General features: G+C 30.5%; 1 protein-coding gene across 4 annotated transcripts in view; it reads right to left on the bottom strand.

Annotated features, from left to right (window-relative positions):
- Positions 1 to 571: 571 nt before the first annotated feature.
- The window catches only part of LOC132130135 (semaphorin-4D-like), a 47,103-nt gene continuing 33,983 nt past the window's right edge, over positions 572 to 13,691 (bottom strand). For 3 of the 4 annotated variants that reach the window (XM_059541799.1, XM_059541800.1, XM_059541797.1), the window contains exons 4-16: positions 12,307 to 12,452; positions 12,156 to 12,218; positions 11,922 to 12,020; positions 10,782 to 10,875; positions 10,565 to 10,681; positions 8,995 to 9,146; positions 7,288 to 7,463; positions 6,893 to 7,049; positions 5,243 to 5,465; positions 4,395 to 4,510; positions 4,047 to 4,216; positions 2,791 to 2,837; positions 572 to 1,843 (exon numbers count right to left, since the gene is read on the bottom strand). In XM_059541799.1, the coding sequence (XP_059397782.1) occupies positions 957 to 1,843; positions 2,791 to 2,837; positions 4,047 to 4,216; positions 4,395 to 4,510; positions 5,243 to 5,465; positions 6,893 to 7,049; positions 7,288 to 7,463; positions 8,995 to 9,146; positions 10,565 to 10,681; positions 10,782 to 10,875; positions 11,922 to 12,020; positions 12,156 to 12,218; positions 12,307 to 12,452 (2,447 nt within the window). In that variant the 3' untranslated portion in view covers positions 572 to 956. The remainder of the gene's footprint in view (positions 1,844 to 2,790; positions 2,838 to 4,046; positions 4,217 to 4,394; positions 4,511 to 5,242; positions 5,466 to 6,892; positions 7,050 to 7,287; positions 7,464 to 8,994; positions 9,147 to 10,564; positions 10,682 to 10,781; positions 10,876 to 11,921; positions 12,021 to 12,155; positions 12,219 to 12,306; positions 12,453 to 13,691) is intronic. The other variant, XM_059541801.1, reaches the window with a different exon arrangement.

Genomic DNA, 13,691 nt, shown 5'->3' with positions numbered 1-13,691 from the left:
CAATATCTCAACATTCTTAAACCAAGACACATTTACCTGAGAAGGAAAGTCTTACTTCCTGAAAAACAAATCTCAAAATGAGAGTTTATGCTTAAAATGTCTGTCAGTGGGGTCAGAAAAACAATAATCTTTTCGCCACTTTGAATAAAGTTTATTTTCCTCAGTCAACTGAAAGATGTTTGTTTTATGATACATATTATATGACATAAGAATGATTATTTTTGAATTAAAGTCATGAAATGTCGAAATGCAATTGCAAAGAAAAGAAGGAAAGAAAAAGAAAGAAAGAAAAAAAATAAAACTATAGAATGGTCCAAAAATTGGCCTTTTTATGCAACAATTGTTAGTTTTTTTTTTTTTTTGCAATTTATCCCAAGTAAAAAAATCTAAATTACTGTTATGAAATAGTCAAAATGACAAAATTATTAACAAAGAAAAATAATAAAAGGTACCTTTTATATATATCTATATATATATATATATATATATATATATATATATATATATATATATATATATATATATAAAATATATATGTAAAAATGTCTTCAAATTTTGGGGTTTCACCTATAAAAAACAAAAAACTAAATTATATTTTGCATAAAGACAGTATTTTTTTCGTTTTAAGCAAAGCCTCACCTAGTCTTAACCTTTTTTTTTTTTTGCATTTTTAGAATGCATGACTTAATATCTAAACTCGTTTTCCTAATCAAGTAAGAGTGTCTTGATATCACAGCGTGTAGATATTTGCACTGAAAACAATGTCAGAAATCAGCTTCTGCAGCGTGATCTGAGAGTGAACATTAAACGGCACAAAAATACTCAAATACAGTCCGCTGCTCCAACTTGGACAACATCACGAAACGTACCAATTTGGTAAACAATGTTTCCAATTTGGAATCTGGTTTGGAATTCTGCGTTTGTTCCTGCAGAGCTGCGGTGGTTCTGTGAATGCATCAGTTCGTCGCGTCGGCGTCTGCGTATTCGATCGGCTGCGACGCAGACTGCACGTCGAACGGCTGCTCTTTCGTGGGACTATCACTGGTGTCCTCGAAGCTGCTGGATGGGACTCCACCGTTCCCAGATTCCGGTTCCGTCTCGTATCCGGTGTCTCTGAGAGGACGCAGCGGATGCGCTCCGTTCCGATCCGTCTTTTCCTGCACGGGCTCCACGAGGCCGGCCTCACAAGCTGCGTACTCAGCCTGCGGCGTTTTGTTGGAGCCGAACAGCACAGACCACAGACGGAGACACGGCGCTGGAAGGTACTGCATGTAACAGTTGTATGCCAAAGCGGCGAGGAAGAGCAGGAAGAAAAGCAGGAAGAGCAACAGCAGGGCGATGCTGTTGTCATGCTGAATCTGTTTAGCCGAGGGGTCGAGCGTCTCGGTGCGCGTCGGTACGTTGCTGACCTCTGGAGGGATGTAGGATCTGGGTTTAAAGGCAATGCTGGGAGGGGTTGTTAGTGAGGGAGCGTCCGTGTGAGCCGGCGTTAGTCCAGAGCCGTCACCATCATTACCTTCCTCCGGTGTGACCGTGGACATGGACGGCACGTTCTCGGGAAGCTCCAGTCGAAGCGTGTATCCCATCACCAGACGGGTGAAGTTCTTTCCCGCGGATGATTCGACGGACCAGCACTCGTAGCGGCCGGCGTCCTCCGGCGTCACGCTGTAGATCAGCAGCCCGTTCTCATCCAGCAGCAGGAAGCGTGAGGCTTCGGTCAGGACACGGCCGTCGAGCTTCCACAACACCTGAGCCAGGTTTGAGCGCACCAGACACGACAGATGGACAGAAGCACCCGGCTTCACCAACACCTGCTGATACTCGTCCACCGCCAGACGAGCCGCTGGACACAGAGAGAGGAAATACACATAACAGAAGGACAAAAGCCATTCGTTCAATTGTACGGTTACAGTGGTGCTTATAAATTAAAATGATTCAATTCAATTCAATTCTTGCGTAGTGAAGAATACATGCAGTGTTTATTTAAAACTAGATTTGAACTGTATTTCACTTCCTATCTACCTGACTCGAAAATGAGTTCAAAATAAAATACACAATCATTGACTTATATAATAAAATTACATAAATAAAAATATATGATATAGTAAATTATAAATAGAAATTAATGGTGATAATTCCGCTGAAATTACCCAAATTACTAAAATGATAAAGAATTAATACTTAATAAACACTTAACATTTATAAAACAAATCATGAATTAATTACATTTATGTTTTTTTATTTAATTTCAGAGACTCTGAGAAATCAATCATAATATACATTTTATGATAATATACATAAAATAATTTATATATATATATATATATATATATATAAATATGTATAAATATACACACACAAAACAGAAAACAAATTATATAAAATTATATTAATTATAATTGTGATTTTATATATATATATATATATATATATATAATATATATAGTAATTATACTTTAAAATACTTAAATGAAATAAAATAATAAATTATAAAAATATATAAAATTTATAGTAATATATAATAAATGATAAACATTAAAAGCTGAGCTTACACACACACACACACACACACACACACACACACACACACACACACACACACACACACACACAAATGCATCTTAAATGTTCTTCTGTTAATGAGTTCAAGTCTATATTATTATTAGAATAACAGTGAGAATGTTCTCTGTGTCAGTTACTGTACATGCAGTTAAAAATAAACCTATACCAACAAAAGCCAGGCACTAAAAGAGTTTGAGTTAATACTGAGGACATTTCTACATGACACACCTGGAGGACATATCCCAGCATCCCCTTTGAGGCTCTGAAACAACTTCCTGCAAAACACACATATAACACAGAGTTCAGAGTAAACACAGATACACCTGATTACAGATGTCTGGCAAACACATCCCAGAACACATATTAAAGAGTCTAAAACACTTACAATTTATATGTGTGTGTGTGTGTGTGTGTGTGTGTGTGTGCGCGTGAGTATTTCCAAATAAATATGCAAATACAGTTTTATGTTGTAAATTATATGAATTACAATGTATAATAAACTACAAAAATACATGATGAGGATGATTCCTAAAAATTATAAAAAAATATGTAAATAGATATTATATTATACAATTACATATATGTATACATAAAACACAAAAAAATTAAGATGATTCACCTCACTCTAAAATTATTAATTATAAGTACTATAAAATTTTTACTGTATTTCACTTCCTGTTTTAAAAATGGAAAAAGTCTGTTTAAATTATGATCCTAAAGCCGTTTCAATATGAATATGCAAGTACAGATACTATATTATAAAATATAAACAATAATAAAAAAAACTAAAAATAAAATAAATTATGACGTTTGATATAACTAAAATTATAAAGTATATAGTATTGAGAAAATATTAATATATATAATATAGAAATCATGATTTCTAAACAAATATGCAAATATTGATTAAGGTAATAAAATGAAATGAATTGAAATATAATAATAAATTCTGAAATATTTAAATAATGAATCCTAAAAAAAAATTATAAAGGGATTTATATAAATTATAAATATAATTATTTAATATTTAAAATATTAAATAGAATGAAAAAATACTTGCAGAAATGTAAATTAAAAATACAAAACAATAAATAAATAAATAAACATACATATATATATATATATATACACACACACACGCTAGGTAAAATAAATAAATAAATAGCCTGATTGCAAGTCGCTTTGGATAAAAGCATCTGCCAAATGCATAAATGTAAGTAAATATATATATTTTAATTATTATTCATATATATAAACATAAAAAGAGTGAATATAAGAATTCTGGCTTACATAAAATATATTCAAAAATGTTTAAAGAGTCTTCAAAAGCTAAAAGGACTGCACAGTGAAATTCTAGAATGATTTGACTAATGTTAAGCCATCAGATCAGAGAGCTGATTAAATCCTGTTCCTGTTAAAGTGCACGAGAAGTTCTGACGTGCTGTCAGTCACAGTGTGAACGAACGTTACTTCTCTTTTCTCACCGTCGATCAGCATCATGCTGGAAAATATGAACGCAGGCGGCCGAGCGCGGGTCCCAGGCGCAGTAAGGGTCCCGCGCCAGAACACAGTCCACACAGGACGGGTACTTCTCACAGAACGCTGTGGGAGACTGAACCACTCCTGAGTCAGAACCAGCGTACAGGAACCGGCCCTGAGATGGACACAACACACACAGAGATGATCAGCTGCTGAAAGAGGAACAGAGTCCGTCCAGAATGTCTGTCTCCAGCGAATGAAACTTCCTCTCTGCTGAGAAATGATACTGATAATGTTTGTGGATCCAAGCGCTCAGATAAGATGAGTCTCGGCTCACGGTTTCTGGTTCTTACCCCTTGTGAGGAGAGCAGGAGTGTTTTAATTGGCTCTGTGTTCTTCAGCAGCTGGATTTCCTCCACCGTGTGAACCTCGCCCTCCAACAGCAGAGATTTATGAAGCAAACCTTTATCTGGAAACACATTCAGACATGGATCGAACCGGGTTACCTTCATGGTCAAAACCAGACGTTCACATCCTGTGGTTTATCACATCCTTTCACACGTTTCACCACAAAAACACTCGGTGAAAATCACTTGAAAATATATCATAGAAAAATCAAAAATACAATATATACGAAAAACAAGTATGATTCTTGTATTATAAAACTATGCAAAAAATTACACTTAAAATAAAAATAAATAAATAAAATAAATGATGATGATTCACTGGACTCGAAAATTATAAACTATATTATATAAAAAATGTGTACTGTATTTCACTTTCCTTGCAATGGCTGTTTAAATTATGATTCTTCTGAAAATCATTTCAGTAAAAATATGCAAGTATATATATATTCTAAAGCTATGTAAATAAAAATTAAATAAATTATGATGCTTGACCTGATTCTTGAATTATAAAGTATAATATAAAGTATTAAGAAAAAAAACAAATATATATATATATATATATATATATATATAGTTAAATATTGCTGTTTATTCAATTACACTGTAATCATTAATTATATATGATTTATTTAATAAACAAATATGCAAGTATGAATATTTATATTTACATGATTAAAATATAAAGTATATTATAAGGTATTGAGAAATACTACATAAAATATCTAATAAAATCCATCATCTATATATATATGAGGCGAAGCTGTGCCTTCACACATTTCTCCGCACACACTCACCGGTGCCGGTGAAAATGACGTCATAGATGTTTCCATCGAGCGCCTGAACTCTCTCGACGGCGATCTGTGTGTAGTTGACGTCTTTGGTGATGAGGCGCGGGCCGTTCCCGATGGGCAGAACCGGGTCCTCCAGCAGAGGATGGTCCTTCACGAACTGAAGCGTCTTGTCGGGCAGCTGGAGCGACGAGCTGATGTTCTGTCTGCGGTTCAGACTGCTGATGCACTGGAGGATACAATCATCATCATTCACCACTGCTTATCTAACTGCTTACTAAACTGCTTATCCTAAAAGTTTATCGAAAGTTAACATTTTTTTTAAATTGTAATAATTTTTTAATATTTTATTATATATATATATATATATATATATATATATATATATATATATATATATATATATATATATATATAACTTTTTTATTTAAAATTGTAATTATTTTTCAATTATTTTATTATATATATAACTTTTTTTTTTTTTAAATTTTATTTTTTTATTATATATATATATATATACATATATATATATTTTGTTTTGTTTTATTTATTTATTGTTACTTGTTTAAACATTTATTTCCTTAAAATAAGTTAATTTTTATTTTATTTTATTTGTTATGATTTTATTTTATATTTTACATTTTATTTACATTTATTTTTATTTTATCTATTGATATAATTTTTAATTATTTTATTATATATATATATAACTTTTTTATTTAAAAATGTGATTATTTTTCAATTATTTTATTATATATATATAACTTTTTTTATTAAGATTTTTAATTTTTTTTATTATATATATATACATATATATATATTTTTTTGTTTTGTTTTATTTATTTATTGTTACTTGTTTAAACACATTTATTTCCTTAAAATAAGTTAATTTTTATTTTATTTTATTTATTTGTTATGATTTTATTTTATATTTTACATTTTATTTACTTTTTATTTTATCTATTGTTATAATTTTTTATTATTTTATTATATATATAACTTTTTTATTTAAAAATGTTAATTATTTTTCAATTATTTTATTATATATATATATATATATATATATATATATATAAAAACTTTTTTTATTATTTTATTATCTATATAACTTTTTATTAAAAAAATTATATTTTTTTATTTTATTATATATACATATATATATATATATATATATATATATATATATGTTTGTTTTGTTTTATTTATTGTTACTCGTTTAAAAATATTTATTTCCTTAAAATAAGTAAATTTTTATTTCATTGATTTATTTGTTATGATTTTATTTGATATTTTACATTTTACTGACATTTATTTTTATTTTATCTATTGTTATTTCACTAATCAAACATCTTTCAATAACAGGTTTTTCACTTTTATATATTTATAATTTTTTTATTAAAATTTGATTTGTATTTTATTTCACATCCATTAATTTTCCAAACTGCTTGCCCTACATAAGCATCACATGCTTTAAAAAATTTTTTTTAACATTTATATTTAAAATTATTATTAATATTAAATTACCATTTTTTTGTAATTTATTTAATTTTCTCTAGACTCTTATGACTAATTCCCTTGCCAGCATCATCTAATGGAAGGATCCTGTAAGCACACACATATATACCACTGAAATCCCCGTTTTGGGGAAACACTAACCGCTCCTGGTCTGGGACTCGGGGGGATGCCATTAAACCGAACCCATTTGGTGTGGGACTGTTCCACCGTGGCCTTCTGCATGAACTTCCCTTTGGAGAAAACCTCGTGCACTGAGCTCATGTTATACGCACAGACGGCGGACAGACCGACATTCCCCCTGAAACACACACAAACAGGAACATTTCTGAAGAAAATCTCTCATGCATATAAAAAAATAATCCAGTCGTGCAACTATTGATCTGCATTCTTTGACTCACAGACATGCACCGATGAGTCAAGCCAAACAGGAACAAGTGAATCAAATACCAGACAAGCTTCAAGTCCTGCTCATCAGCATGAGTAACTAACCACACACACACACACACACACACATAGAGAGAGGTGCTAAAGCCCACCACTGAGATGTGAAGACCCCATAGATGATGGTGTCTCTCCAGTACGCTGCTTTCAGAATAAACACGTCGTGAACCACATTGAAGACAAAGTTGAGCTCTGGCATGGAGCAGACCAGCTTAGCCTTCAGAAAGGACGTCCACTTCTTCTGCAGCGTGCGCTGACCGCCCAGATCCCCCTGTTACAGCGAGAGATGCGATCAGCTTCACAATATCATCTCTGTCTCATTTACACCAAGTGTGTATTTTAACAGATCTGGAACTAAAACCAACCACAGCTCCGAGCGATAAACCAAAAGCAGAAGTCATGCGGTTTCCAAACTATCATATGAATGTTTAAAGATTTCCGTGATCTCAAACACTTCGTCCAGAGGTGAAGTTTTATTCAGTTAGATCATCGGGAGTTTTGCTGATAGCAGGATGGTGAAATGAAGAAAAATAGCGCTATTATATTTAATAGAGAAAATGATTAATGTCTGACGTCTGAAATTTCAATTGGTTTTGTTTGTTTAATTAATTTCTCCATCAGAACGACACACTGCATTATAAACTAATCAACCTTCCCCATCTGCAGCTATTAATATCATTTAATACTACATTATCATTTAAAACTAATATTAATAAAAATAATGTTCATTTATGGTCATAGGTATGGTTGGTCAAATTCATATTTATGCACTTATTCAAATTTTATTTATTATTATTTTTTATTCTTTTTACATATTTTTGAGTTTTCATTACAATATTAGGTTTATTAATACTAGTATTAATACTTTTTTGGCAGTTTTGTCATTTTTACTAGTTTTTGTTTTAAAATATTAATATTTTAATATTATTTATACGCTATTATAGTTTTATTCATATTTTGAATGAGGTTTTATTTTTATATGTATATATATTTATACTAATATAAATACTCATTTGTTTAGAACTTGTATTATGTTGTTTTAAAGTTTAATTTATTTTTAATTTATTTTATTTTAATTGTTTAGAGTTTTTATTATTTTGAATTACCTTTAATTTTATATTTTAAGTTTTTGTTTTAATATCAGGTTTATTAATACTAATATAAATACTCATGCGTTTAGAACTTGTATTATGTTGTTTTAAAATTTTATTTTGTTTTTAAATTTAGAAATGTATGTTGTTTTTTAAATATTAATATTTTTATATTTTTATATACTAACATTTTTTATTATTTTGAATTACCTTTAATTTTAGATTTTAAGTTTTTGTTTTAATAAATGTGTTATGTAGTGTTTTATTAGTTATAGTTTTTAAATAGTTAATCATTATTATTTAATAGTTCATATAACTAATATACATTTAATAACATTTCAAATTAGCTCTTTAATTAAGCTTCTAGAATAAACATCAATATGAGCCAAACTTTGTGCGAAACTGTCAAAAATGTGACATGCAAGAATACATACATAACTCTGAATGATTTTTATGCAACAATAATGACCAGACGTGGTTGCTTTTGCACTGATTATATATAATCAAGAAAATGTTGAGTGTCCAGCAGTAAACTGAAAGCAAGATGTTGACAGATAAAGCAAGAATGAAGAGAAGAAGGCAGGTGATCAGATCTGTCAAAGGTGAAGGAGGAAGTTGATTGAATACTAGAGAAAAAACCCCAAGCATGTGGAACAAATTCCCAGGTTGGAGTCATTTTTCAGCTTTGATTAAAAAACAAAACGCTCTCACCTTACAAACGCGTGCGATTCTGGGAATCAGCAGCTTCCCGAAGAACTCGTACTCCACCGACACCTCGGTGAAGAAGTAGTAGATCTTATCATCGTCTCCGTCCGGACTGTCCTGTCCTTCTCGGATCACATCGGCGAAGACGAAACTGGGCTCTGAACGCAGAACAGAACTGTTACACTTTATATTACACTCTAGTTTGAGCGATACTGTCTTTCTTAGGAATCTTATGTGCCTTTATTCGGTTTTTGTGTTTAATATTTGTATTATTTACACACTAATATACTTATTAAAATTTTTGAATTATCTTAAATTTTCATATTTTCAGTTTACATTCTAATATAAAAATAAAAACACTACATTTTCAGTCATTTTGTTATGTGCTTTAGTCATTTTATTAGTTTTTAATTAATAGTTAAGTATTACTTATACACTTTTATTCATATTTTTAAATGAGCTTTCATTTTCATATTTTCAGTTTTTATTTTAATATACTAATAATAATTCTAAATATTCAGTAATTTTGTTATATGCTTGTCATTTTATTCGTTTTTATTCATATTTTATTTTTCATTTTAATCGTTTTAAGTTTAGATTTTTTAATATACTAAAAAAAAATTTGTTATATGCTTTAGTCATTTTATTAGTTTTTAAACTAATATTTTAGTATTATTTATACACATATTAATATGAGCTTTCATTTTAATATATTCAGTTTTAATTTTTTTATATACAAATAAAAATACGAATTTCTCAGTAATTTTATTATGTGCTTTGTTCATTTTATTATTTTTTTAAATTAATATTTTAGTATTATTTATACACTTATTAATATTTTGGAATTATCTTTCATTTTCATATATTCAGTTTTTATTTTAATATACTAATAAAAATACTACATTTTCAGGAATTTTGTTCCATGCTTTAGTCATTTTATTAGTTTTTAATTAGTAAAATATATTTATATAAATTAAAATATTATCGTTTTTATTAATTTTTAGAGATTTCTTGTTATTTAAGCTTTTTAAAACATAGTTAAATTCATACCAATATGAATAAAAACTCTAGTAATATCATGTACATTTATAATTCTTATTATTTTTACAATATTAATATTTTTGTACTCTTTACACTATCGTTTTTATTCATATTTTGAATTCGATTTTATTTCTCTATTTTCAGTTTTTAATATTAGTTTTATACATTAATAATTTTGTTAATGACTTTATGTGCTTTTGTCATTTTTACTACTATTTTTATATTCTATTTAGGTTTCATTTCATTTTAGTTCTGTTTTAGTTTTTAATTATTTCAACTTTCATTTAGTTGAAGTTTTTCATCTAATGGTTACATTTTATAGCATTTCATCTTTATTTTAATTAACAAATATGTTTTTATTACATTTGGTTTTCATTAACTCAAAATGATGATGATGATGATGTTGTTTTTCTTCATTAAATGATCTGAATGCATGTCTACATCAAACAGATTTGATGTCACACTAACGCTTCTTTCTGCACACTTCTATATTCATATGCACTTATAATGCATGCTGTTTTATACAGTATTGTACCGTTGAGCCAGGACGTTGAATACTCAGTGCGCAGTAGACTCTGAGACAGAGAAGATCTGGAGATGATCGGCTCGCTGCCCAGGAAGTTATACGCCGTTCCCGAGTACAACTCGCCGTCTGAACGAGAAACAAGCAGTTAGCCGTCCGTCAGCACTACTGCAAATACAGCAGACACACACTGAGTGTCCTGCAGATGTGCTCGAGTGTGTTAACTCACCAACCATCACACTGGTGAAGCTCTGAGCCGGGTCGAAGGAACATTTCCCCCGACCGTCCTCTCCTCGATCCTGCAAACTGAAACCCTGCAGCGACTGAAGAGAGATCAGACAGTAAGACATCTCAAAGTCTGAGTTTATTATAAGATAAAGCAAAAATAACGTACAGATTACAGTCACATGATACAACCTGACTTCATGCCAACAGAAAGAGGAAACTATTGTATTAATATGCAGAAATGCAGCATTGAGAGCACTGTTATCAAAACACCAGGGAACTTCTGACAATACCAAAACATCACAAAGTTTGAAAACGGCAACAAAGTGTTTGTGTTTAAATCTAAAGAGCGGAACAACTAGCTCCCAAATGAAAAAAACAAACAATCTAAACACTTGTTATTATTAACTAAAACCAAAACGTATAAATTGCAAAAAAAAAAAAAAAAAATTAATTAATAAAAAAATATTTCATATATATATATATATATATATATATTTACTAGAACTAAAAATTGTTTAAAAAATAAATATTTAAATAAAATATTAGATTGCAATTGTAAAATAATAATTATAACAAAAATAATAAATAAACTATAAAATGTTGCCATGGCAAATAACTGAAACAAGTACAAGTTTAAACTGAAAAAAAAAAAAAAAAACGGAAATAAAAATAAGAAAAGCGCATAACAAAACAACTAAAACTAAAATAAAAATTATATAATTAAAAAAAATATTAAATATTATAATAGTATAGAAATTATACTAAAATAACACTAGAGAAAGTGATTTTTTAGCTTAAATGTAAAATGATTTTATATTCTTCTGTAGAAGCCATGAATCGGTGTCTTTCAAAACAAAACTGTATTTAATCGCTGAATTCTCAGTGTTATTGTTGTGGATGATTTGAAGTCATTCCTAATGCTTTATGTAACCAAGTTCACACAAACTTTTTTTTTTCCCCCAAATACTTATTTGCCTCAAATGTTACAGTGCAATTCATCTGGGCGTTGGTTGCATTAGTTCAGGATTTAAAACACTTTCTTGAAAGATATTTTGAAGAAATGGATGCAGTCTTAAAAAGATGAGTGTTTGTTGGCAAGTTTGGCTGACTCTTAAAATGTTTCAAAGTGTTATGTACACACCAGATAATCACAGAGAGGTTGAAACGCGTGAGTCCCGCAAACATACAGCGTGTCTTCATTCAGCACTTGCAAAACTCGAATGTAGTTTCGACAGTCCGTCTGTCACACGAGCACAAAACCATTACAGTTACAGATCAAAAACAGCTTCTGGATCAAACATTTACAGAGAATCCGGCGTCAGTGACAGAATAATCAGATTAAGCTCCATTTGAGGATTGAGTTTTTCCACATTACCTCTTTAGACTTCCCCTTTAAAATACACATCGACATCTCTCTCTCTGGAACTTTCCACAGAAGCTGAAACAGAATCAATATAACATCACACGAGAGTCTTTAAAAGACATTTCAGCTGCATCAGGAATCAGACGCGTGTTATAACTCTCACCCGGTTGCTCTTGACTGACACGTTGCTCATGTTGAGCTCGTAGACGGCCTCTCGAGCGCCGACATACAGCACACCGCGCTCCTCGCTCAGCAGGAGAGTCGTGTAGTTAAACACATCCGGCTCCCAGAACTCCAGCAGATCCACATCTAAACAAACACACACAGAGCAGCTCACACCAAGCAAAAATATCAAAAATACAGGAAAAATTGTGAAATAGTTTTCTAGGTGCATATCTGTTAAAATGTAATTTATTTCTGTGATTTTCAGCATCATTTCTCTAGTCTTCAGTCACATGATCTTCAGAAATCCTTCTAATATACTGATTTGCTGCTCAAGAAACATTTCTGATTATTATCAGTGTTGAAACTGTCATGCACTACCAGTCAAAAGTTTTTAGTAATTAAAAACTACAAATTAATACTTTTATTAATCAAGGATGCATTACGTTGATCAAAAGTGACAGGAGAGACATTTATAATGTAACAAAAGATATCGATTTCAAGTAAACGCTGTTCTTTTGAACTTTCTATTCGACCGTGAATCCTGAAAAATAATAAAGCATCACGGTTTCCACAGAAATATTGTGCAGAACAACTGTTTTCAACATTGATGATGATCAGAAATGTTTCTCGAGAAGCAAATCAGCATATTCGAATGATTTCTGAATTTTCATCATGTGGCACTGAAGACTGGAGGGATGATGCTGAAAATACAACTTTGACCACAGGAATAAATTACACTTTAAAATATTTTCACATAAAACAACATCTATTTGAAATAATAAAAATATTTCACAATTTTTACTGGATTTCTGATCGAATAAATGCAGCCTTGATGAGCAGAAGAGACTTTTTTCAAAACATTACAAACCTTTCAATATTTTTGTGGTTATTATAAATATGTGGAACATTTTCCATTCTCCACAAAAGCCAATGCTATTACTGCCATTAAATGAACATTAATCAGCATTACATATCATGTATTAAGTTAACAAGCTAAAGAGCACAAATAACCAACCTAAAATGAAGCGGTTGAACGTCTTGAACACTTTAGGCTTAGTAAATTACATTTACGCACTATGCACTATGCACATGCATTCATAGATTATGATTTATGAGTCACTTGCACACTTTGGTTTGTGTTTGGCTGCCAGCTGAGCGTGTGTGTGTGTGTGTGTGTGTGTGTGTGCTACATATTTGCCGCTCTCAGGTTGCTCGAGATCTCTGCTGATGCTATTTGGTTTAAGAAGACCACACATGTCACTTCCTGTGCTGCTGAAACGGAACTGTACTATATATATAGGCTGCATTTATTGGATCAAAAATATAATGATAATGCAATATATGATTTAAATATAAAATAGCTGATTTCTATGTGAATATTCC

The sequence above is a fragment of the Carassius carassius genome, chromosome 47 (genome assembly GCF_963082965.1).
Source record: "Carassius carassius chromosome 47, fCarCar2.1, whole genome shotgun sequence".
NCBI lineage: Eukaryota > Metazoa > Chordata > Actinopteri > Cypriniformes > Cyprinidae > Carassius > Carassius carassius.
Note: the sequence above shows the minus strand (reverse complement) of the source record. Positions and strands in the feature narration are given on the sequence as shown.